Source organism: Pogona vitticeps, chromosome 2, assembly GCF_051106095.1.
Source record: "Pogona vitticeps strain Pit_001003342236 chromosome 2, PviZW2.1, whole genome shotgun sequence".
Classification (NCBI taxonomy): domain Eukaryota; kingdom Metazoa; phylum Chordata; class Lepidosauria; order Squamata; family Agamidae; genus Pogona; species Pogona vitticeps.
In genome coordinates, this window is record NC_135784.1 from 22,596,588 (window position 1) to 22,621,891 (window position 25,304).

At 43.7% G+C, this 25,304-nt stretch overlaps 2 protein-coding genes across 5 annotated transcripts in view; both read right to left on the reverse strand.

The window, feature by feature from the left end:
• The window catches only part of LOC110090652 (uncharacterized), a 44,778-nt gene extending 36,737 nt beyond the window's left edge, over positions 1 to 8,041 (reverse strand). The window contains exons 1-3 of the mRNA XM_078388307.1: positions 7,890 to 8,041; positions 5,595 to 6,538; positions 1,188 to 1,317 (exon numbers count right to left, since the gene is read on the reverse strand). Of these exons, the coding sequence (XP_078244433.1) occupies positions 1,188 to 1,317; positions 5,595 to 6,332 (868 nt within the window). The 5' untranslated portion in view covers positions 6,333 to 6,538; positions 7,890 to 8,041. The remainder of the gene's footprint in view (positions 1 to 1,187; positions 1,318 to 5,594; positions 6,539 to 7,889) is intronic.
• Positions 8,042 to 10,711: 2,670 nt separating this feature from the next.
• LOC144587498 (uncharacterized) lies at positions 10,712 to 23,152 on the reverse strand. Of its 4 annotated transcripts, none has more exons than XM_078388329.1 (6): positions 23,034 to 23,152; positions 21,223 to 22,165; positions 17,806 to 17,935; positions 16,208 to 16,894; positions 14,661 to 15,350; positions 10,712 to 12,030 (listed from the first exon to the last, which is right to left on the reverse strand). In XM_078388329.1, exons 2-6 carry the CDS (start codon positions 21,958 to 21,960, stop codon positions 11,471 to 11,473), a joined length of 2,805 nt encoding a protein of 934 aa, XP_078244455.1. In that variant the 5' UTR covers positions 21,961 to 22,165; positions 23,034 to 23,152; the 3' UTR covers positions 10,712 to 11,470. The 4 variants fall into 4 exon arrangements, with proteins under 4 accessions (XP_078244455.1, XP_078244456.1, XP_078244454.1 ...); XM_078388330.1 differs by having other exon boundaries at positions 15,138 to 15,350; positions 16,208 to 16,897; XM_078388328.1 differs by having other exon boundaries at positions 10,712 to 12,027; positions 16,208 to 16,897.
• Positions 23,153 to 25,304: the final 2,152 nt, after the last annotated feature.

Below are 25,304 nucleotides of genomic sequence, written 5' to 3' on the forward strand. Positions count from 1 at the left end.
CCTGAAAATAAGCCTAGTACGAAGAGTTGGACACGACTAAACGACTAAACAACAACAACAATGATTTTTCAGGATGCTCGTATAAGCCCTACCCCCAAAATAAGCCCCAGTTAAGTGAAACCCTACCCTCCACCAATATGCAGCAACCGGAAGAAGATGACATGACTGTATTTGAATAAATATAGGTTGTTATACATGAAAAAATAAAACATCCCCTGAAAATAAGCCCTAATGCATGCTTTGGAGCAAAATTAATATAAGACGCCGTCTTATATTTGGGGAAACATGATAGGTAGGTAGGAACATATGTAAGTACATATTTTCATTTGTATACTACTGTAGCATTCATCCTTTGTTAGGTAATAAGTCGTGTATTATTAATGTTCTATGCTAATGTGGTGGAGAGGCAGAGGTGAGAGAGATGTTAAAAAGGCGAAGCCTGAGAGGAGAAGTCAGAGTCAGAGTCTGTGTTAGGAATCAGAGAGAGAAGGAGAGTTCTGAGGAGTGATTATTCTGAGTGAGAACTGTGGTAATTAATATAGAAGATTAATATTGACGCTTGGTGAAACTGAAAGAATATGCTTCTGAATGATTCTAGAAATCATCTGTAATCAATAAACCTATTTTATTAAAAAGTCAGTACTGAATGGACCGTCCTCTTTTCTGTGTTGATAAAAGGGATCAACTGGTGGCAGCATGTCAAGAGGTTTTTAGTTTGCCTTTGTGAGCTCTGCATTTGGGGAGACAAACGGGGGCAAATGTCACAACTACCTTTCTCCCAATTAAGGGACCCAAGAGAGTTGAGGTATTTGCTGCTGGTCAAGACACACAACACAGCACACAAAACGTACTATTGTTCGTCAGTGCACTGCTGACATTTACATTGATTTGAGTTACACATGCAAAATGTAACGAACAAGATTTGGACCACTGATTCAACTGGCCCCGTCTTGTTGCAACTAACAATTAGATTTAGGCCTGGGCTACTGTCTCTCCCGGACATTTTTCAGACCATTTGTTGAGAGTTTGAGAACTTTCCAAAATTCTGTTGGAAGCTCCTGGGGCCTGAGCATGTTAAGGGAAAACAGGACTTGCATTTCTCGACGTGGGACAGGGACATAGCCAGAGCCGAAGCTCCTTCAGGAACCATACGATGCTCAGTGAAAGAGATCCCGTAGGAGACTTACCCAACGCAGCTGCATTTTCATCGCCTTCCTGCTTGGTTTCTACAAAAACCTGCATCTCCTCTGTGTCTGACGAGACCTGGTTTGTGCTGGGTGGATTATTTACTGACACCTCTTCACATATCCCTGTGATCTGAAAGGGGGTGAAGCAGGAAAATCAAAATAAACTTAAGATATAGGTAAAATACATGCTGAGCAGGCAGGAGATAAAAGTTGAATGCTTACCATTTGAAAATTGAGTATCTACATGTATAAAGTTGGTAGTTTTAGAAGAGGTAGCCGTGTTAGTCTGTGCAAGTATATCAGGCTATAAGAAAAGAAAAAAGAAATGTTGTAGCACCTTATGGAAGCTCACATTGAAACACAGGACTTAGTCTATAAGGTGCCACAACATTTTTGCCTATTTTATTTTTCTTTTGTTATTGCCTATGTAGGTATATAGCACTAACAGCTTTATTTGAACTGCCTATGTAATACTGTACAAGATTAACACCACACAATCTTTCTCTCTCACACACACAAACACAGGGTTGTTGTAGCGGATTTTGCCCAGTAGGAGCCTTTATGTTTTAATGTATGTGTAACTACTTATGTTAGGTTTGTATGTAGATATATACACGGGTATGGACAGGTGTGATTGGCAGCTGAGCAGCTGAATGGTGATTGGTTAGTGTGAGTGGATTGATATTGTGGAGGGCGGGACCTATGGGAAACTTGAAAGATGGCAGTTGGGAGACAGAATTTTTTTTTAATTTAAAATATTTTTACCCCCACTTTTCTCCTTAAAAGGACCCTACATCATTAAAAGGAAAATATTTAAAAATAAAATTAAAAAATAATTAAACAAACACTACATTAAAAACAGAAAATAAAATCAATATTAAAAACGTATTTAAAAACAACAGAGCACACCAATCTAATTTGAAAAACTCCTCTCAGACCGAAGGGTCTATGAGGAGAAAGGAGATAGTGTGGATTCTATGGAAACAGCTAATTGTAAAGTTAAAAGATGGCAGAGAAAATAATGAGGAATTGTGTGAGACTATTATGAAAGTTTACATAGATTACTATTTTTTGTCAGTTTAGACCAGTGGTTCTTAACGTGGGCGATAATGCCCCCCAGGGGGCGATTTCATTTTTCAGGGGGGCGGTAGAACGAAAAGGGGCGGTGTGGGGGCGCTGGAGCAGAAGGGGGGCGGTAGGGGGGCGCTGGAGCAAGCCAAACCTGTGAAGATGGCTGCAGCCTTTTTACAATGTGCATGAACATAGATTTTCCTCCAATCTTAATTTAGTTTCAGAGTTTTCGTCTTGAAATTTTTAGTTCCTGCATTGCAGTTTGCTTTTATGCCCTTTTTACATTTCTTTTTGCGTCTTAAAATTCACTTGCAACTAAATTATTAAATGTTACTTTTTGGGGGGGCATTTCATTTTCTTGGAATTGAATTTTGTTTTCAGGGGTCATTGCATTTAAGTGTCTTAAATAAATAAATAAATAAATAAATAAATAAATAAATAAATAAATAAATAAATAAATAAATAAATAAATAAATATCATCACTGCGGGGAGGGGGGCGATGATAACTTCCTCAATGGCTCAAGGGGGCGTTTCTTTCAAAAAGGTTAAGAACCACTGGTTTAGACTACCCTTCTCTTTCTACCCTGATACCTGTACTTTGCTATTAAACACCTTCTTAGAAAAAATATTTATTCATAAGTATTATTTACTAGCAATCAGATAGAACAAGAGAGTGTAACACCCATGTCAGCTTTGTTGTTGTTGTTTAGTCGTTAAATCGTGTCCGACTCTTCGTGACCCCATGGACCAGAGCACGCCAGGCCCTCCTGTCTTCCACTGCCTCCCAGAGTCGTCCTCTGTCGTCCCCTTCTCCTTTTGCCTTCACACTTTCCCAAAATCAGGGTCTTTTCCAAGGAGTCTTCTCATGAGACATGTCAGCTTAGCTATCACAATATGAATGAAGAAGACAAGAAAGCTTCCATAAAGAAACTTTTTCACTTGAAAACTGAATACTATTATTAATAATATTAATCCCAAGCGGGGCTAAAAACCACTTGGGATTAATATTATTAATATAGAATAATATTATTTGTTAATTAATATTATTAATATTATTCGTTCATCACGTTGGCCCAGAGAAAGGGGCAACCCCAGGCACTTTGGGTTGATTTGGGGGTGGTTGTCCCTTGAGCTAGCGCCAAAAAGTGGTATAAAGATGAGGTGGTTGGGTTTTAAATTTTTGTTTTGGCCACATGTTATCTTTGTCCTCTTCGTAAGGAAGCCACTCCAGGCCACCTCTATTCTGAATTTTATTTCAGAGCTACCAAGTAGATCTCATTCAAATAAAACTGATTTAAATCATGTTTTAATAACTTCTCCGTGTCGCCTTCTAACCACCACGGCCCCAAAATGTTCTTTTAAAATTTATTACATTTTAAAAATAACTTAAGAGACCAATTTTATTTTGAGACAGACCATACCATAAATTTTTAAAGCAAAACTTTATTTTGAAAAACAAGTTAATTTAATTTTGCAGGTATACCTTCAAAAACTGAATTATCATTTTGGTTAACAAAACTCATTGAAACAGATTATTTAGGAGGACAAATTTGTGCTTCTGTGCAGGTTAATCATCAGCATCACACAGACAATAAAATTTTATTTAACTAAATATTGTCCAAAGGATTTTGGTTTCTTCAAGAGCAAACAGATATTAAAATCCTGCTGGTGTAATTATGTCTGCAGAAGGCTGGTGACATCATCAGCAGGGAGCAATTTCCAGATATCAATCACTTCTTACTCTTCTCCCGCAGCTCCTGTATAGTTGCGTTCATCACGTGGAAGCCATGGGATGGGAAGAGGAGGTTCCTGATAATTTATTTATTTAATTTATACCCCGCCTATCTGGACTACTCGTCCACTCTAGGCGGGGTATAACTGAAAATCACTGTCAGTACAATACTTTTGAGTTTTCACTTCTTTTGGCAAACCCTGTTGGTGTTTGTATAAGACTGCCTGACTTACTCCAGTTAATTGATGAGGTGCTGTGGCGAATCTCAGTCCTATGCCCAACTGTGCAATCATGATGCACCCCAGGATTTGTTAATAACCTGTAATTAACTGCTGCACATTATGTAGACCCAGACAGGATACTGGCCAATATGGACTGTTGCCTTCCACCAGATCAGGGTAGCAATACAGGTAGCTCAGTAAACCTACTCTGATTGGGAGCGTCTTGCCCAGATCTCGGGTGCAGTTCTTTTCCCATTTATTTTATCTTGAAGGATCACCAACCGCAGCTGCTGCTTTTGCTTTATAACAGCAGTCCAGCCTTCTTGTTTTGGATGTGTTTTATGATTTCAGTTCACTTCACAATTACTTCACTGGTCCCCATCATCATGGGGTAAATCTACCTTTCAAAGTTCTCTTTTTCACTGATAGAAATCTGTAATACAAGTCTATGTTCCCAGGCAATGCTGTCAAACTGGGAATACATAGCAATTATACAAGGAACACTCACAAAGCCATTGAAACATATTTCAGCTTTTCTAAATGTTTGTTTCTCCTGAAAACAAACAGGGGGAAAAACATGATTTCTTCAGACTCTTGCTTCAAAGTTTCTGGAACTTTCAGGCACTTTGGATTGATTTGGGGGTGGTTGTCCCTTGAGCTAATACCTAAAAGTGGCATCAAGATGAGGCGGTTGGGTTTTGAATTTTTGTTTTGGCCACATGTTATCTTTGTTCTCTTCATAAGGAAGCGACTCCAGGCCATCTCTACGCTGAATTTTATTTCACAGCTACTGAGCAGATCTCATTCAAATAAAACTGGTTTAAATCATAATTTAATAACTTCTCAAAATGTTCTTTTCAGATTTATTACATTTTAAAAATAACTTAAGAGACACAAATTTTATTTTGAGACATACCATACCATAATTTTTTTAAAGCACCACTTTATTTTGAAAAACAAATTGATTTAATATTGCAGGCATACCTTCAAAACTGAATTTTCTTGGGTGCAGAAAAGCCCTTCTATCACTTGCTACCTATCTCCCCTTCACCCCATGGGAGATTACACATATGAAGCAAGTGATCCACTATTCTCTACATAGATAAAGGCATTGTGCACACCTGGGTAGGCAGCTGTTGTCATGTGTTCTTGCCCATATGGGCCTATACCCATGCATTTGTACGCAGCATGCCATGGCAGGTTCCATTTTGACTTTTGCCAGAGAGCAATGTAAGCAGACACCAGAGTAAGGAATGAGTCTCCAAACATTTGTACGTTAACTTACGAAAGAACTTTTTTAACCCTTTGTAAAATGAATTTTAGAAAGTTGAATTTTGTGGTTCTGGGGGAAAAAATCACACACCAGTTGGAAATGCACCCACCTGCTGTCCACAGCCTTCGCCGTCTCTCTGACTCAAAAGGAAATCCTCCGCCAGGGCCACTGCCTGAGCACAGGTCTCCGGATCCTTGTCCCTCACCCAGCTCTGCATCTCCACGGGCAGGATGGCCAGGAACTGCTCCAGGGTCACCAGCTCCAAGATCTGCTCCTTGGTGTGCCTTTCTGGCTTCAGCCACTGATGGCAAAGGTCCAGGAGCTGCCCGCAAAGCTCCCGAGGGCCCTTGGCATCTTGGTAGCACAGTGTCCGGAAATGCCAACGACGCATCTCTGCCCCGACATCATCTCCCGTGAGAGTGCCTTCCTGCCTCTGAGCGCTGGGGGTGGCATCCAGCAAGGTCTTTTCCTCCTTCTGGTTCTCTCCCACACGACGTGCTTGGATATGCGAAAGCCCCAGTTCGCTGGGCACCCCCCTGAGGCTCGCTGTCACTCTCTGAAAAGGTGCTCCAAGCGCCTTCACATCACCCCGTGGCCTCAATTCAGGCGGCTGCAGCGTCTCCCCTCTCGAATGATGAGCCTGCAGCATCATCACAAACTCTCGCAACTGGGCATCCCAGTTCCCAGACGGTCCTTCATCTGGTTCCTGTTTCACACTGGTTTTAGGAAGACATGATGGTTCCCTCCCCTCTCCTGCGGACTCCTCCTCTTCCTCTGTTTTAACTTCTGGACCCATAACCTTCTTCTGCAGAGAGATGGTGGCCCCTGTTTCTTGTGTCTCCGCCATTTCCTCCCAGAGAAGCTGGCCCTTGTTGTGCTCTTCCCCTGTTTTGCCGCACTGATTCCTGAGAAACGTCTCAGTGTTGCTGCTTTATCCTTCCAGTTCTGTTGATACCCCAGGCTTGCCCAAGGAGACGTGTAATGTGACACTGCATCAAAGCCTTTCAGCAACCAAAGCCAGCTGATGATTTTGAGCAAACATGCCACCTTTTACTGCATAGGGGAAAAAAGCAATTAAATTGATCTGTATTACTATTAATTGAATTTACATACCATCCTTTCATATAATAGCGGGAGGCAGCTGACAGATCACATCAAACAGTGATCAAAATGAATGTCACAAATACCCAAAGTCACCATGTAAAACATTGGAGCTGCTATGAGGATAAATTGGGGAAGATGGAAAAGCAACACAAAGGCAAAGTGCGCAACTTATATACTGCCCCAAAGCTCTTGAAGCACTCTAGGTAGTTTACAAGAATGAAAAGCTGAGTCAACACTGAGTTGGTTATCTGAAGAGATAAAACTCAGGTCATGAACAGAGTCCTGACTGCAATACTGCAGTTTAACCACTATGCCACAAAACTCCTTTGCAGACTCACCGGAGCTCAGTTGAACTCAAGGCTGGACATGAACAAAAAAACAACAGGAAATAATCAAAGTACCTATTGGCTTTAATTTATAAAGCCATTTACACTTTACAGACATGATATCCTAACACTCTTTATATATACTGTACTGTACTTTGTGAACTATATGTACAAAGAGCCTCGTGGTGCAGTGGTTAAAACGCTGTACTGCAGCTAAAACTGTGCTCACGACCTGGGGTTCAAATCCCAGGTAGCCGGCTCAAGGTTAACTCAGCCTTCTATCCTTCCGAGGTTGGTAAAATGAGTACCCAGCTTGCTGGGGGGCCAATGTGTAGCCTGTATAATTAAATTGTAAACTGCCCGGAGAGTGCTTGTAGCGCTATGGGGCGGTATATAAGTCCAAAATAAATAAAAAATAAATAAATAAAAAATAAAAGCTCTCACAAGACTGAATGCAATTAAACAAAGGATATTATTCTGCATTGTAATTGTGTGTAATTCATATTCCTGTAGCTTCTTTCGGGACACAGAACCCTAATTCTCTACAGTATTCTGCTTTACTCCATTTGCTAAACTTGACATCACAGAATGACATGTTTGCACATTTGCAGTTTCTCAACTATTAAAAAAGAAAACTTTGCAAAGTGGCACTCAATGTAACTCATGAAAGAATATTCTTTACTGAACCAAGGGACTGATCCAATGTCTACTGTGGCACATGCAAAAAGTCCAGCTCCTTATTAGTCATCCAGGGTCAAGATGCATGTGAGTTGCCCCAAAATGATGGGGGGGAAAAAAAACCAAGATAGCGGTGATGCTTGTCATTTTCATGTTCTCAAGGAGGTGGGGATGGCTATAACCTCAGCCCAGGGAGCCTGCCATGAGCACAGAACTTCAGGGATGAAGTTTCAAAGAAGGAGCCACTATCAGCCTGGCCTGCTTTCCTTTCTCCCCCATGCCCACCTTCACCTCACCTGCTTTGCACCGTCTCCCCATCTGCACGCCCTGCGGATTTGCAAGCCAGCCCGCCAAACCCTCTCGCCCAGCCCGCCTGCCAGACGGACAACACGCACCGCATCCAGAGCCCCGACCCTAACAGGAAGGAACCTTTGCTGCGGCGCCTTCCCTTCTTAAGGGCCGCTCTAGCATCCACGACTCCGTCACCTTAACCCTTCAGGAGCTGAGCGTCAGCCCTCCCCACACCTGCCAGGCAGAAAGATGGCCGGGCGAGGAATACTTTGGGTCGTCACCCACCACTGAGGTCCATTTTCTGGAGAGCGGATTGCAGAGACAGGAAGCGTCTCTTCCCAGCTCCCATTAATATCGCGGCCCATAAAGCATTGGCCATATTGGCTACTAGCTTCAGAAAGCTGCAAGTGAAAAAAAAGAGAATAAAAACCCATGTTCCAATGCAAAACACAGCAGGGCAACAGGCCCTTCCTTGGCCCACCAGAGTGGGAAGAGAGATGGCATCACCCCACTTTTTTTCAGAGTCCCCCAGACTTTTTTATCCCTTTCTTTGACACACCATCGGCCTTGTGTTCTTAAGCCCAGCTGTTTTCTTTAGATATATCATACAGGAATGCTGAGGAAAACTGAAGGAAGCAAGAGGCAGACCGAATACAGTGGGGTCTCTACTTAAGAACGTCCCTACTTAAGAACAATCCAACTTAAGAACTGCTCCATTTGCTAAATTTTGCTTCTACTTGAGAACTAAAATCCAAGATAAGAACAGGAAAAAAACCTTTCCTGCTCTTTTTTTAACCTTAGGTCATCTTAGGTTAAAAAAAAATTCTCCCCCTAGTGGTAGAGTACATATTAACCAGCTTTGCATTAGTTGCTATGGGAACTAATGCTTCAATGTACGAACGCACCTCTACATAACAAAAAATCAGCCAGAACAGATTAATTGGTTTTCAGTCCATTCCTATGGGAAATTTTGCTTCAATTTAAGAACGTTTCAACTTAAGAACACCATTCCAAAACGGATTAAGTTCTGAAGTAGAGGTTCCACTGTAGTTTCTATGGACGGAAAAGAGCAGATACGGATTAAATGGTTTTCAATGCATTCCTATGGGAAATGCAGATTCAACATAAGAACTTTTCAACTTGAGAACCATCTTCCAATACAGATTAAGTTCTTAAGTAGAGACCCCACTGTACGAGATGGAATGACTCAGACAAGGAAGTCACAGCCTCCACTTTGCAAGACCTGAGCAGGGCTGTTTGGGATCGGATATTTTGGAGGTCACCAAGTCATAGGGTCACCATGAATCCCAAAGCAACATGGGACCTCAATATCTGGCAGATCGCCTTCTCCCACCTAGATCTACCCGAATCACCCGCCATTGCCAGCAGGGATGGCTGAGGGGCCTGATGCCGAGAGGGGCTCAGAAGGAAAAAAAATAGAAACTGGGCCTTCTCGGTGGTGGCCCCTCGGCTGTGGAATGCCGTCCCAACAGAAATTCGGCTGGCACCCTCGCTGGGTGTTTTTAAAAGACAATTAAAAACTTGGCTATTTATGCAGGCCATCCCTCCAGTCAGCTAAGTGTTTTTATTTCTTCTTTCCTTATCCTACCCCATCTTGGTAATCCTTTTTTTTTAAATTAATTGTCTTAATTAATACAGTAATTGTATTTTTAATGATTATATATATTTTATTTTGATTTATTTTGTAAGCTGCCCCGAGTAGACATGATCTAGAGGGACAGGGTATTGATTGAATAAATAAATAAATAAATAAATAAATAAATAAATAAATAAATAAATAAATAAATAAATAAATAAATAAATAAATAAATAAATAAATCAGAAGAACAAAATGCCAGAGGATCCTATCCCATTGCTAGCATTCATGGATGGTCAGTCAGCTTCCGTGCATGAAATGGGGAGGTGTCATCTTGCCCTTTGGGAAGGATATCTCTTGAGACTGCCTGACAAAAAATATCCCTGAAAAGGGCTCAAGAATCACTCTTGGTAGTAACTTCAACAAACCTCGTGGGCACAGTAGTTAAATGGCAGCACTGCAGTCAAGTCTCTGCTCTTGACTGAGTTTGATCCCGAGAGGGGCTCAGGTAGCCAGCTTGAGGTTTACTCAGCCTTCCGTCCTTCCGAGATTGGTAAACTGAATACCCAGCTTACTGTGTGCATGTGTCCGCACACAATGTGTAGCCTGCATAATTAAATTGTAAAACACCGAACCAGTGCCTTCAGTGTTATAAGCAACATACCTTAATTTGTTCCATGCCAACAGTGCAGTACTGGAGTATAGTCGCCAGAGTACCACAGGCTCAGTGCTCAGTAGGTAATTTTAGCATACAGCCTGCCCCACTTCTCTAGACCAAATGTTTCTCTGTCCCCCTCTCAGTTGGCAGTATGGACTACAATGCCCACCATTCCTGCTGTAACTATTCATGCACTAATTACTTTGCGATGTGTGGGTCAATCACTTAAAAATTCTCTGTTCCTTTTGCACCATGCCACACTTTGCAGCCTGCTATGGCTATCTTCCTAATAGGTTAAATATCCTGACAGTTTGGTAACCTTGATAATACCTATTAAAATATTTTTAAAAGCATACCGTTCTTTGTCGAAAGCGTGGCTACATATACATACACTGGAGAAAAGAAACAGATTTACCAGGTTTTCTGGGCTACAGTTCCCATAATCCCTTATAATTGGCCATGCTATCTGTTGCTTCTTAGGAACCAACATCTAAAATATCGGAAGGCCCAAAGATCCCCAACTTGGGATATATGCCCCTGTGCCTACACACAAACACACACAGCTATAAGCGTATGGGTTGAACTCTTTTATTAGCGATAACCACCACCACCAAAGGTAGGTACTAATATTTCAAAGGATTTGTTTCTGGAAAACCTAAGGCAAGGATAATGGGTTCTCTAGTGGGATTCAAAGATTTTTGACTGCAACAGAATCACATGTCCTCACTGAAAACCCAAGCACCATTCAGTGGGAACTAAAATCAGTCCAATTAAACCTATCGCAGTTGATGCAGAATTAGAGACGTCAAAAACAGAACTGTGTGTTCCCTGGAGTTCTAGAGAAATTTTAAAAACTTGCAGGATCTGGCTGTGCTATGGTTTCTCCCGTGTGGATCCTCTCATGTACTATGAAGGCTGATTCCCATCTAAAGCTATCCCCGCATTCTGAACATCTGAAGATTTTCCTGGAGTCTGAACTTCCCAGTGGCTTCTCCATGAGGGCCTGTATGTGAGCTATTAATTCTGAAGTTACTTGGAAGGTTTTCCTGCTGGTAAAGAATGAAAACAGACCTTGCCATGTGTTCTCTCAAACTCAAACTCAGATTTTCTGAGTTCTTCCCACACTAGGGACATATGGCTAAGTGGGTTCTCGCAAGTGGGGGCTACAACTGAAACATCAGTGTGATACTGATTTTCACCTTGCTGAGTCTTCTGATGCACTCCGAGAGCAGTGTACGTTCCAAAAATTTCTGCACACTTTCGCCAATCCACTCTGTGGATGCCCTGGTGTTGAAGAAAACCAGATATTTGCGCGTACACTTTTCCATATATTATATATGTGTAATATTTCTGCTTCCACATATTTCCTCCTTTGCATTGCAACTAAAGGTATTCCCACAGTGTGAACATTTATGTGGCTTGTGCCCCATGTGGATTCTGTCACTTTTTCCACACTGGGAGCATTTATATAGCTTCTCACCCACATGGGTCCTTTCGTGTGACAGAAGAACTGAACAGCTGCTGAAGATTTGGCCACAGTGCCAGCATTTGTATGGCTTTTCCTGAGTGTGACTGCTCTCATCCAAAGGGAGGTCAAAGTTTTCGCCCACACTTTCCTCACTTTTGTCATATAGTCTCCACAACGGCATATTCTCATCCTGCTGGATGGCGGACCCACTGGCACCTTCACAAACCCTATATAAATCCTCTCCTCTCCCTTCATCGTTCTCCTTCCACCTCTTTGCCCTCTGCTTGCTTTCGTTGGGTTCTCCCTGGAACAGGCAATCCTTCCCTTTAGCTGTTCCCAAAAATGGCGCCGGGTGCTCCATTTTCTCAGGATCCTGCAGTAGCTGTTTTTCTTCCTCCTTTTCTCTCAGTCGCCCATCGCCTGCTGAAAGTAAGAGGAAAAGACAGATATAAATCAGACGTGGTTCTTAGATTAGGAGAATAGAGAGCCCACCGTGACCACACACTTTCCATAACTTGAATCTTCTTGAAGTGCTGCCTCTCTCTGAGCGCCATCCCCACCGTCTGATGGTCAGGCAGGTCTCCTTGACAATAAGATCGCCATGGACTCCAGACACTTCAATAGTTTCTAGCTGTTTTGTTAGGACAAAGAAGTGGGGTACACTCTCAAACTGAGCACCTTGATCCCCCTGTCCCTGTAGTTCATGTGGGGCCCTAGTTTCTCGCACTAGCCCCCCACTGCCCCGTGTCTGTGTCTGGGTGGCATTAACACACGCCCCCCACTCCCCAGCATCCACAGTCTGGTGCTGAGGGCGAGTTGTAAGCACTGGACCCGACCTGACAAGGCTCAATGAAGACCAGCAGTGCCAGGCTGTCGAGGGGCCTCCTGCCAAAGCTGCTCTGCTCTCTCCTGGGCCAGCTGTAGAAGCCAATGGTGTCCCCTTTGCCTCCAGGGCCTTTACTGAGCCAGCATAGGCTTTCCCAACCACGGCTCAGTCCGACAGTTTGGCCGCCATTGTGAGGGTTCAGTGGGAGGGGGAAAGATGGCTGCTCCACCACTGGGACCCCTTCCCAAAACACCACTGACCCACTCTCTGGTCCAGGGGTCTTGCAGGATCAAGGGCCAGTTCTCCCCTAAGGTGCAAAATGAGTGGAGCAGGTCCTCCCAGGCTTCTAAGCAGCCTTCCAAACCCAACTCTCACAGTCCTCCCGCTTCCTCTTCCTTTATGATTTATTTATTTAAAACATTTTAACTCCAACTTTCTCATTGAAAGGATCCTTTATCCCTGGCTCCTGCCACCCAGACTGCCTGAAGGCCTGCCCTCTAGTTGTGTCTTATTTTTCTCCTTTGTCCCACGTGAATGACTTCTGGTTCCTGCTCCAGGGAGGAGCAGCCTTTGCACCGAGCTCCACTCCCTGTCTTAATCTTTTATCTCTTGCAACTTTTTTTTAATAAAGAAGCTTTACTACCGTAAGTGTAAAACTTAACAAAGCCTGGCTCCCAGCACTGAAAAATACAGCCTGCAAAAAGGTCAACGAACTCTACCCAGCCACAAGGACCGGTGATCTCTGCATACAAAAGACTAGCTAATGACAACTATCAATCATAGTGACAGATCAACTCCCTTGCAACAATAGACCCAAAACAAAAAACACCCTGATCACCATAATCACCCAATCTCCTGAAAAGGACCAAAGGCTGATCCCACAGCTACAAATGCTCAACTACCCCACAAACGACACCAGAACACAAACAAGAGTTGTAACTCCTGTCCTCTGAAGATGCCAGCCACAGAGACTGGCGAAACGTTAGGAAGAAAAACCTTTAGAACACGCCCAAACAGCCCGAAAAACCTACAACAACCAGCGTTTCTGGTTTTATGAAGATAACAGATTGAACTGCAAAACGTTTGGAGAGATATAGAAAAGTTCAAGACCTTAAGAGCTTATTCAGCTGCTTAATCCTTGGGAGCTGCCTGATAAGACAGGTTCTGTTGGCCGCCATTGTGAGGGTCCTGTTCCCACAAGACCCCTGGACCAGAGACAAGCCTACAATCAGCCGGGTTATTTTGTGAATTGAAGGTAGAATGGCTTTGGGACAGGAGGAGTGTGGAGAAAGAATTTATTAGAACTCTTGAGACTTGGAAGGAAGCTTTTCTTACAAATCAAGATTGAGTCACTGAATTTTACCCTACTGGTTTTGGAGGAAAAGACTGTTTATTTACACAAGTAGGCTGTTTATATGGAGTCTGCTGCAATCCAAGCCTGGATTGAGATTTATTTTTGCTTTTTCACTCCTCAATTGTAGCTCTGTAAAGACTTATTAATTGGCCTCAAACCTTGTTAATCCTGGTCGTATCTGGGTGCTTCTTTTCACCAGCTGCAACCTGAGGCTGCCCTATTGGGGTCTATGGGGTGGTGGTGCAGAAACAAGATGGATGGCCCCGTGGGGATAAAAGAAGCATCTCCTTCACCAAAGTCCCACCGGCCCAAATCCACTCAAGTTTTGTTTGTTTTTTGTTTTGCCACTGCAAGACAATCGGTGTAAATCTGACACGCAAACTGCCACAAACTAAGACGTTAGCTGAGGCACTTGTCGTCGCACCCCAAGACACACAACACAGCGCACAACGGGATACACCTACGCTGACTTCTCAACTCACTACTGAGATTTACACCAAACTGCGTTATGCCTGAAAGCATAGCTAACAGGATTTTGGCCATAGATTCAACTGGCCTACCCTCGCTGCAAATAAAAACCGGATTTAGGACTTGGTAACTCTCTCTCCCAGAAAGTTTGGAAACCTCTGTTGAAAGTTGGAGAGCTTACAACTTTCCAGAAATAAATTGGAAGCTCCAGGGGCCTGACAATGTTAAGGGAAAACAAAAGTTGCATTGGTAGTGGTTTCTCTCATGCTCAATAAATTTGGCTTTTCTGCTAAAGCTCTTTCCCACAGTAGGGGCACATGGCCAAATAGGTTCTCAAGTGCCCCCTCATGTGTGGGCCACAACTGAAACACATCCCACAGTGCAAGCCTTTGTACTGATTCTCACCTCTGTGAATCCGATGCCCTCGGGGAGCGGTGTATGTTCTAAAATTTTCCGCACGCTTTGAACATTTGTAAGACTCCTCATCCTTGTGGACACTCTGGGGTTGAAGAACTCCGGATAGTGCTGTGTATGCCTCCCCACATATCATATATCCCTCCATATTCTTGCTCCCATATACTTCCTCTATAGCAACGCCACCAAAAGTATTTCCACAGTGTGAACATTGATGTGGCTTCCGCCCCTTGTAGATTCTCTCGCTTTTTCCACATTGGGAGCACTTATATGGCTTCTCGCCCACATGGGTCCTCTCATGAGACAGAAGATCGGAACAGCTCCTGAAGATCTGGTCACACTGCCAGCACTTATAGGGCTTTTCCTCTGTCTGACTGCTCTCATCCAAAGTAAGGTGCACGTTTTCACCCATGCTTTCCCCACTTATGTCATACAGCATATTCTCATCCTGGTAGATGGTGGACTCACTGGCACTTTCGCGAACACTGAGTAAATCCTCTCTCCTCCCTTCATCAACCTCTTTCCACCTCTTTGCCCTCTGCTTGTTTTCAATGGGTTCTCCCTGGAACAGGAAATCGTTCCCTTCATCTGTTCCCCAAAACACTGCCAGTTGCTTCATTTTCTCGGGACTCCGCAATAATGTTTTCTCTCTCTCCTTTTCTCTCTGCAGCTGGTCATCCACTGAATAAAAGAGGAAAAGACAGGTATTAATCCAACACGGTTCTTAGATTAGGAAACTAGACAGCCCACTATGGTGACTCAGTTTCCACAACTTGCATCTTCCTCTAAAGCTCTACGGTGCCCATGGGAAACGGCTAAATGTATTGTTTGTTCGAATTAGAGTAAACCCAGGAAATCAATTGCGCTGAAGTGCAGGCTTTTCAAGATCCCATTGGTCCAAATCGATTTGTGTTTTTATAGCCAAGGTGATGTTGTTGGTGCAAATCTGATCAGCAAATCACAAAGTAAGAAGTGATTGTTTATATTCTCTCTCTTTGTACACACAGTATTTAAAAAATCACTTCTCTCTATATAATTTGTTTGATGCCCTTCTGTCAATTAATAGACTCCAGGCTGCTGTGACATTTGCTGTCGCACACGACTCAGTATGTGACAACAAATGCCTAGGCTAATTTCTAAACTCCTTGCTGAGATTGACACAGACTGCATTATGCCTGCAGGTATAATCAACAGGATTTTGGCCATTGATTCAACCAGTCCAGCCCTGGTCCAACGAACAATTGGATTCAGGCCTTGGTAACTGCTTCCCCCAGAAAATGTTTGGACTATTTGTTGAGAATTTGAGAACTTTCCAAACATTTCTCAGAAGCTCCAGGGGGCCCGACTGACCACGTCAAGGGAAAACAACACTTGTATTTCTACCGAGTTCTTTCCCACACTCAGCAAGTTCAGATTTTCTGTTTAAAGTTCTTTCCACAGTAAGTGTGCGTAGCCAACTGGGTTATCTCATGGGCCTTCAAGTGGGGGGCTACAACTGAAACACATCCGACAGTGTCAGCATTTATAATGATTCTCACCTCTGTGAATTTTTCGATGCACTCTGAGAGCAGTGCGCGTTCCGAAGTATTCTGCACACTTTGAGCATTTGTAAGGCTTCTCCCCTCTGTGGGTGCCCTGGTGCTGAAGCAAACCAGATAGTTCCGTGTATTCCTCCAAACATATCATACACACGTGAATTTTCTTTCCGTATATTTCCTCTTTAGCAATGCCACTAAAGGTATTCCCACAGTGTGAACATTTATGTGGTTTCTGTCCCTTGTGGATTCTGTCACTTTTTCCACACTGGGAGCATTTATACAGCTTCTCACCCACATGGTCCCTCTCGTGCGACAGAAGATCAGAACTGCTAGTGAAGAATTGCCCACAATGCCAACATTTGTATGGCTTTTCCTGGGCATGACTGCTCTCATCTAAAGTAAGGTGCCTGTTTTCACCCACATTTTCCCCACATTTCTCATACTGCCTATTCTCATCTTGGTGGATGGCGGAGCCACTGGCACTTCCACAAACACCGTGGGAGTCCTCTCCCTTCCCTTTATCGTCCTCCTTTTGCCTCTTTGTCTTCTGCTTGTTTGCATTGGGCTCTCCCTTGAACAGGCAATCATTCCCTTTGGCTCTTCTCAAAAATATTCTTGGTTGTTCCATTTTCTTGGGACTCTGCAGTAACTGTTTTTCTTCCCCCTTTACTCTCAGTCGCCCATCGCCTGCTGAAAGTAAGAGGAAAAGACAGATTTGAATCTGACACGGGGTCTTCAATTTGGAAAATAGACAACTCCCACCATGGTCACAACTTGCATCCGCTTGTCAGTTCTACGGTGCCCTTGGGAAAACACGGCTAAATTTGTTCTTTGGTTGGAAGCTGTAATTGTACAACACTTTATGTGCTTGTGTGCGTTTATGGCAAGAACTAGAATGTGATGTTTGCATAGTGAAGCATTCTGACTAATAGGAGTCTGTCTGGCATTAGCCAATTGATGTTGAAACGGCCAACGGGCAGACAAATATACAGTGGTGCCTTGCATAGTGAGGTTAATCCATTCCGGATTAACCCTCGCTATGTGAAAACATTGCTAAACAGAACATAAAAACCCATTGGAACGCATTAAACATCGTTTAATGCGTTCCAATGGGCCCTAAACTTACCGTTCAGCGAAGTTTCCTCCATAGCGGCAGCCATTTTCGCGCCCTCGGTAAGCGAGGGGAGGGCGCGAAAACGCTGCGCGCAGCCATTTCGGGTGTCCGGCGGCCATTTTAGAACCGCCGAACAGCTGATCCGCGGGCATCGCAAAGGGAAGATTGGTAAGCAAAATGCTTAACAATCGTCGCTATGCGAGTTTTGCCCATTGGGACGATTGGTATGCCTCCGCATTAACGATCCCGAAAAGGGGATCGCTATGCGGATTCGTCGTTGTACGGTGCGCTTGTTAAGCAAGGCACCACTGTATAAAGAATGTGACGGATAGCAGTCTCCCAGATAGGGCTGACAGGGTGTGACAGGGCCAGATGGGGGAAACATGTCATAGGACAGCGGTCCCCAATGTTTTTGGGGCTGCCGACTGGCTGGGGGGAGCAAGCCATGCAGTGCTCGGTGAAAGAGATCCCGTGGGAGACTTACCCAACACAGCGGCATTTTCATCACCTTCCTGCTTGGTTTCTACAAAAACCTGCATCTCCTCTGTGCCTGCTGAGATCTGGTTAGTGTGTGTTGGATTATTAACCAACTCGTCTTCACACATCCCTGTGATCTGAAGGAGGGGGTGAGGTGAGAAAATGAAAATGAACTAAAGATGCAAGCAAAATATGTGCTGAGATGGCAGGAGATAAAAATTGAATGCTTACTATTTGAATACTTGAGTATTTACACGTATACAGGTACAGATATATATAATTAACAGCTTTAAAATTTGAATTACACATTGAATACAAGTGAATACCAAATTTCGGACTAAATGTAACACATGAACACAAACACATACATAGACAGATTATTCATATACTTATTTGACTGGATATGTATTCCATTTTTCTCCTAAACGTGAGACTTGACAACGGTACACAACAGGAGTATCTTTAATTGGCCACAATCCTATTTTATTTAACTGCTGCCTTTCTCTCCATAGGGTATACAACAAGTAAAATAAGCAATTTTTAAAAAATTATATAAACACCACAATTAAAAAAACGTTCAAACATACTTTAAGAATAAAACAGTCAAATATAAAAACAATTAAAAAGAAACCTATAGGTCAAATTTATTTATTTATATATTTATTTTTACCCTGCTTTTCTCCTCGAAATGACTCAATGCAGTTCATATCATTAAAATGACAATATACAAACACTAAAACAGTAAGTGTATACAGTGGTGCCTCGCATAACGAGCGCCCCGTTTAACGACGAATCCGCATAGCGATTCATTTTTTGCGATCGCATTGTGATGTTCCCTATGGAATGGCGGGGGAACCCTCCCCCGCGGCCACTCCAAAGCGCCGGCTGGCATTTTCGCGGCTGGCGCTTCGGAGCAGCCGCGGGGAGGGCTCCCCCGCCGTCATTTTGAAGTGCTTCACAACGACAGCAGGGGAGCCCTCCCCCGCGACCGCTCCGAAGCGCCCACCGGCCGGCTGTGTGAAAATGGGGGCTTTGGGAGGACCACGGGGGAGCCCTCCCCCGCGGTCCTCCCAAAGGCCCCATTTTCACACAGCTGATCGGCGGTTCCAAAATGGCCGCCGCAACCATTTTCGCGCACTGCCCTCACTTACTGAGGTGGCGAAAATGGCGGCGCTACGGAGGATCTTCGCATAACGGTGAATTTTCGCCCCATAGGAACGCATTAAACGAAGTTTAATGCGTTTCTATGGGGTTTCCCTCCCTCATTGCGATGTTTCCAGATAGTGACGATTAATCTGGAACGGATTAACGTCGCTATGCGGGGCACCACTGTATATATATTAAAAAGAATTAAACAATTAAACAAGTATCATATTAAAAATGGTAAATAAAATCAATACTAAAAACATTTAAAAGCAACCAAGCACAAAGCCCCTCTCAGACTGCCAGTCACTAAGGAAAAGCCTGTCTGAAAAGTTTTTGCCTGCTTGTGGAAAGATGACAAAGATTGGGCCAGTCTGTCTTCCAGTGGGAGGGAGTTCCAGAGTCTGGGAGCAGCAATAGAGGAAGCTTTCTTTTATGTTCCCATCAAGCATGCCTTCAAGGGTGATGGGACCAAGAGAAAGGCCTCGCCTGATTATCTTAATGCCTAGACAGGCTCACAGAGGGAGATGTGGTCTCTTAGACAGCTTGGATCCAAGCTGTTTAGAGCTTTATAGGTTAAAACAAGCACTTTGAATTGTTCCTGGAAACAGATCAGCTGCAAGTGGAGGTGTTGTAACAGGGTTGTTATATGTTCCCTGTAACCAGCCCCAGTTAACAATCTGGCTGCATTTGGGACCCTCTGAAGTTTCTGAATACAGTACAGAGGTACCTCGCTAGACTATTACCCCGCAGTACGGTTTCTTTGCTAGACGATGACTTTTTGCAAGTGCTATAGCGCTTTGCAAAACAGTGTTTCCTATGGGGGATTTTTGCTGGACAATGATTCAGTCCATGCTTCGCTACACGACTATTTTTTTGGGACCGATTTTTTCACTAGACGACGATTTTGACAGCTTTGATAAACAGGTGTTTTCGGTCCTGTTTTTCGCTAGACGCCGATTTTAACAGCTGATCAGCAATTCGCAAAACGGCTTTCCTATAGCCGATCTTTGCTGGACAACGACGATCCTTCCCCACTAGAACACATTAAACGGATTTCAATGCATTCCAATGGGGAAACGCTTTTCACAAGATGATGTTTTCGTACAACAGTGATTTCAATGGAATGAATTAACATCGTCTTGCGTGGCACCACTGTACTTTCTGAAGGCAGCACCATGTACAGCATGTTACAGTAATTAGGGCATGTGTCACAACAGCTGGATCAGACCTCTCAAGAAACGGGAGGAGCTGGTACACTAGTTTTAACTGTGCAAAGGTGTTTGTGGCCACTGCTGAAACTGGGCCTCCAGGCTCAGAGAGGAATCCAGGAAAAAAACAGCATTCCTGAAGTAACCTACTGCTTCAAGACCTGCCTGAAGAGGAAGATCTTTGTCTGAAGACTGAAGGACCACAGAGAGGAGGGCTAACTTGGCTTCTTGGGGCAAAGCATTCCAAAGCCTGGGAGCCGCCATTGAGGAGACCCTCTCTCATATCCTGACCAAGCGAGTTTGGAAAGGTGATAGAACTGAGAGAATAATCTCCTCAGATCTTAAAAGCCAAGAAGGCTCATACGGAGAGATACAATCCTTTACATTGCCTGAACACAAGCTGTATAGTGCTTTCTACCTATATAGCTTTATTACCTAATATAAGCACCACTTTGAACTGGGTCCGGAAAGAGAATGGCAGGCAGTGAAGAGAGTTACATGCTCCCTATAATAAGCACCAGTCAACAGTCTGGCTGAAGCATTTTGAACTAGCTTAAAATTTCCGAACACTCTTCCAAAGCAGCCCCATGTACATCATGTTGCAGTAGGCCAAATCAGACATCTCGAGGAATGGGTGTAACTGGCGCACCAGCTTTAAATGTGCAAATGCACTCTTGACCACCGCTGGAACCTCCACATCCAAGCTTAGGGTTGAGTCCATGTTTGTATGGCTTGCCAGACTTGCTGCAGCTAATAGATGAGCTGACAGGGTGCATCTTGGTCACCTACCTGATTGACCAGTTGAGATGTACTCCAGCACCTTATCAATTAGCAGCAATTAGCCATAGCACTTTAAATGAACACCAGTAGGATTATGGCCAGAATGGAAAGCTGCATTCCACCAGATTGGACTGGCTGTGGTTGCCCTGTGTCCTTGCCCGTATGGGCAGACAGACATGCATTTGTATGCAGCATGCCATGGCAAGTTAGATTTTTATTTATATTGGGGAGCAAATAGACAGGAAAAGTAAAAATTAAAAATATTCAACACCCGTTGGAAATGCACCCACCTGCTGTCCACAGCCTTTGCTGTCTCTATGACACAGAAGGAAATCTTCTGCTAGAGTCACTGCCTGAGCACAGGTCTCTGGATCCTTGTCCCTCACCCAGCTCTGCATCTCCACGGGCAGGATGGCCAGGAACTGCTCCAGGGTCACCAGCTCCAAGATCTGCTCCTTGGTGTGCCTTTCTGGCTTCAGCCACTGATGGCAAAGGTCCAGGAGTTGCCTGCAAAGCTCCCGAGGGCCCTTGGCATCTTGGTAGCACAGTGTTCGGAAATGCCAACGACGCATCTCTGCCCCGACATCATCTCCCGTGAGAGTGCCTTCCTGCCTCTGAGCGCTGGGGGTGGCATCCAGCAAGGTCTTTTCCTCCTTCAGGTTCTCTCCCACACGACGTGCTTGGATCTGGGAAAGGCCCAGTTCTCTGGGCACCCCGCTGAGGCTCTCTGTCACTCTCTGAAAAGGTGCTCCAGCCGCCTTCGCGTCACCCCGTGGCCTCAATTCAGGCAACTGCAGAGTCTCCCCTCTCGAATGATGAGCCTGCAGCATCATCACAAACTCTCGCAACTGGGCATCCCAGTTCCCAGATGGTCCTTCATCTGGTTCCTGTTTCACACTGGTTTTAGGAAGACATGATGGTTCCCTCCCCTCTCCTGCGGACTCCTCCTCTTCCTCTGTTTTAATTTCTGGACCCATAACCTTCTTCTGCAGAGAGATGGTGGCCCCTGTTTCTTGTGTCTCCGCCATTTCCTCCCAGAGAAGCTGGCCCTTGTTGTGCTGTTCCCCTGTTTTGCAGCACTGATTCCTGAGAAACGTCTCAGTGTTGCTGCTTTATCCTTCCAGTTCTGTTTATACCCCAGGCTTGTCCAAGGAGACAGGTAACGTGACACTGCATCAATGCCTTTCAGCAACCAAAGACAGCTGATGATTTTGAACTAGCATGTATCTTGTGCTGTAAAGGAAAACAGGGCTATTATTGTTGTGGTGCTGGCGGCAGCGGTATAATTCATATATTCAAAAAGATGAAACACAGTCAGAAACAGACAAAATCATAAAAATATTGACTGGTATTATATGACAGATACAAGTTTTAACCAGAAACCTAAGTATGAGTTACATATCAGTGTAACAGGTACAATCTAACTAAAAAGTTACAAATGCCTAACATCAGAAATGTAAAATGACAAGAGTTGTTGGGAGAATAAAGTGGGGAAGATGAAAAATATACACACTTGGCTCAAGGCAGGATATAAACTAAGAAAGAAATGGCTTTTTAAAGCTGATCACACGTGACAGACATGATGTGCTAGCACTCTTTAGACAAAATACGTTGTACACGAGCTATACAAAGCATCTAGACCACAACAGGATTTAATGCCATGCAACAGGAGATGCTCTCATGGGTTCTAATGGAGGGGGATTCATTTCTCCGCACTTTGTTTTGGGGCAGTCTGTTTTATCTTTACTTGCTGATGTGGGCATTGCTGGACAGCATGCTAAACTGGGCCTGACGGGTATTAAAATATTGATTTGGGTGGATCTGGATAACCAACACCAAGCCACCTTGGGTCCTTTGAACGAGAAAGGTGGGTTAAAAGTATTTAAAATACATAAATAATAAATACAAGGTTTTAAAATGTTTTTGAACTCGATTTTTAATCTTAATAAATGCTGAACTTTTTTAAAAAAGAAATATGATATTTATACAGGATTTTAAAATCTGCTCTTTTATCTGTTGCAAGCCGCTTTGGGTTTCAAAGGAGGAGCCACTATTAGCCTGGCCTGCTTTCCTTTCTCCCCCATGCCCAGCTTCCCCTCACCTGCTTTGCACCGTCTCCCCATCTGCACGCCCTGCGGATTTGCAAGCCAGCCCGCCAAACCCTCGCGCCCAGACAGACAACGCGCAGCGCATCCAGAGCCCGGACCCCAACAGGAAGGAACCTTTGCGGCGGCGCCTTCCCTTCTTAATGGCCGCTCTAGCATGCGCGACTCCGTCACCTTAACCCTTCAGGAGCTGAGCGTCAGCCCTCCCCACACCTGCCAGGCAGAAAGGACGGCGTCGTGAGCCCGGCGAGGAATACTCTGGTTCATCACCCGCCACTGAGGTCCGTTTTCTGGAGAGCGGATTGCAGAGACAGGAAGCGTCTCTTCCCAGTTTCCAAGAATATCGTGGCCCATAAAGCATTGGTCGACCAATATATATATAATTATAATTATATATTATAATTATATTATAATATATAATATATATATATATATATATTAGTAATATGAATTGATTGGATGATGTTATACTTTATGCTCTCCTATCCCCCAAAACCATTTTTCCTTTCCTATCCCCTCTTTCTTTTTGTACCCTCTACCCTGTTCCTAAATAAAATTATTAAAAAAAAAAAAAAAGCATTGGTCGACCAGACCAGATGGGCGGGATATAAATCAAATAAATAAATATTGGCTACTAAGTTCAGAGAGTTGCGAGAAAAAAGCCGATGTCCCGCTGCAAAACTTGGCAGGGCAACAGGGCCTTCTTAGCCCGTGTTTTCCCAGCAAATCAAGTTGAGGGCAGCAGGAAAAGAGGCAGAAGATGAATATGAGATAGAATGGCTCAGTAGAGGAAACCACAGCCTCAAGTTTGCCAGATCTGGGCAGGGTGGTTTGTGACAAGGACATTTTGGAGGTCACAAATTCATAGTGTCATTATTACATCTGAAGGCATGGGAGGAACTTGTCCCATTGCCTGCATTGGCAGAAGTGGCTAGAAATTAGAGATTCAAGGAAGTAGCTGTCTAGTAGCAATAATCACTGTGAATAAATGTGCTTTTTCGTTTTACAATGCATTTTAAATGTAACGGTATTACAGTGTCTTGCATACTATAACTAAATATAAATACAGATAAACATGATAAATAGTCGCCTGAGCAGTTCATTCCTATCTGTATTTTTATTTAGTTATGGTATGTAAGAATCAATTAATTACTATTACATTTAAACTGCACTGTAAAACGAAAAAGTGCATTTATCCACACTGATTATTACTATTAGACAGCATTCATAAAAGGCCAGTTAGCACATGAAATGGGGAAAGAACCATCTTACCTTCTTATCGTTTGCCTTGGGCAGAGATACAGTATCTCTTGAGACAGCTCTATGAATACTATAAAAACGGCTCAGAAATCCCTCTCAGTAGTAATTAACTCCCTGCTAACAGGGCAATGCTGGAGTATTGCCATTGGAGTACCAGAGGTTCAATGCTCCTTGGGCAGTTTTAGGTCTTGGGCTTAATAGTATTACACATTTCCCCACGTCTTTGGACCAAGTGTCTGTAGTCTGTCCCCTCCTCAGTGGTGGTTCTTAACCTCTGTTACTCAGGTGTTTTTGAACTGCAACTCCCAGAAACCCAAGCCAGCACAGCTGGTGGTGAAGGCTTCTGGGAGTTGCAGTCCAAAAACACCCGAGTAACCCAAGGTTAAGAACCACTGGACTAGAACACCCACCATTCTGCCTGTAACTGGTCATGCAATAATTACTTCAGCTATGACTTGTGTTACAATCAGCTGACATTCTTCCATCTTCTTCCACCATTCCACACTTTGCAGCCTGCTGCGGCTACCGTCCTAACATGTTAAATATCCTGAGAGTTTGGTAACCTTTATAATACATAATAAAATTAAAAAAACAAAGCATCATCATGTACACACATCTCTCTATGGAAAAATTAAGCTACATACACATATATTGGAGAGAATAAACAGCTTGCCAGTTTTTTGGACTACGGTTCCCATAATCCCTTATCGTTGACCAAACTAGCTGCAGTTTCTAGAAGCTGACATCTAACATATGATCCCCAGCCTGGCATATATGTGTATATATAAACATACACTCAGAGAGAACCATCTCCAACTTTGCTTTCTTGAATCAAAACCTTCATTGGGAAGAATACAAGATGGCAACCACACCAGAACCATAGAATAAATGAGTTGGAAGGGGCCATTGAAGCCATTGAGTCCAACCTCCTGCTCATTCTCTGTAGAAAAGCGAAATTGATGCATGAAGGTGTTAAGGTAGCTTAAGATGGTGCTTCTCTGCACCTT

Excerpts from the sequence above, each read along its gene's own strand:
- LOC144587498 (XM_078388327.1), bottom strand. The coding sequence starts at position 21,960 with ATGGCGGAGACACAAGAAACAGGGGCCACCATCTCTCTGCAGAAGAAG. Across the intron at positions 17,936-21,222 it reads GCAAAGGCTGTGGACAGCAG|ATCACAGGGATGTGTGAAGA; the intron begins GTGGGTGCATTT and ends CCCCTCCTTCAG. Across the intron at positions 12,031-14,660 it reads AGGGCATCGGATTCACAGAG|CAGGCGATGGGCGACTGAGA; the intron begins GTGAGAATCAGT and ends TCTTACTTTCAG.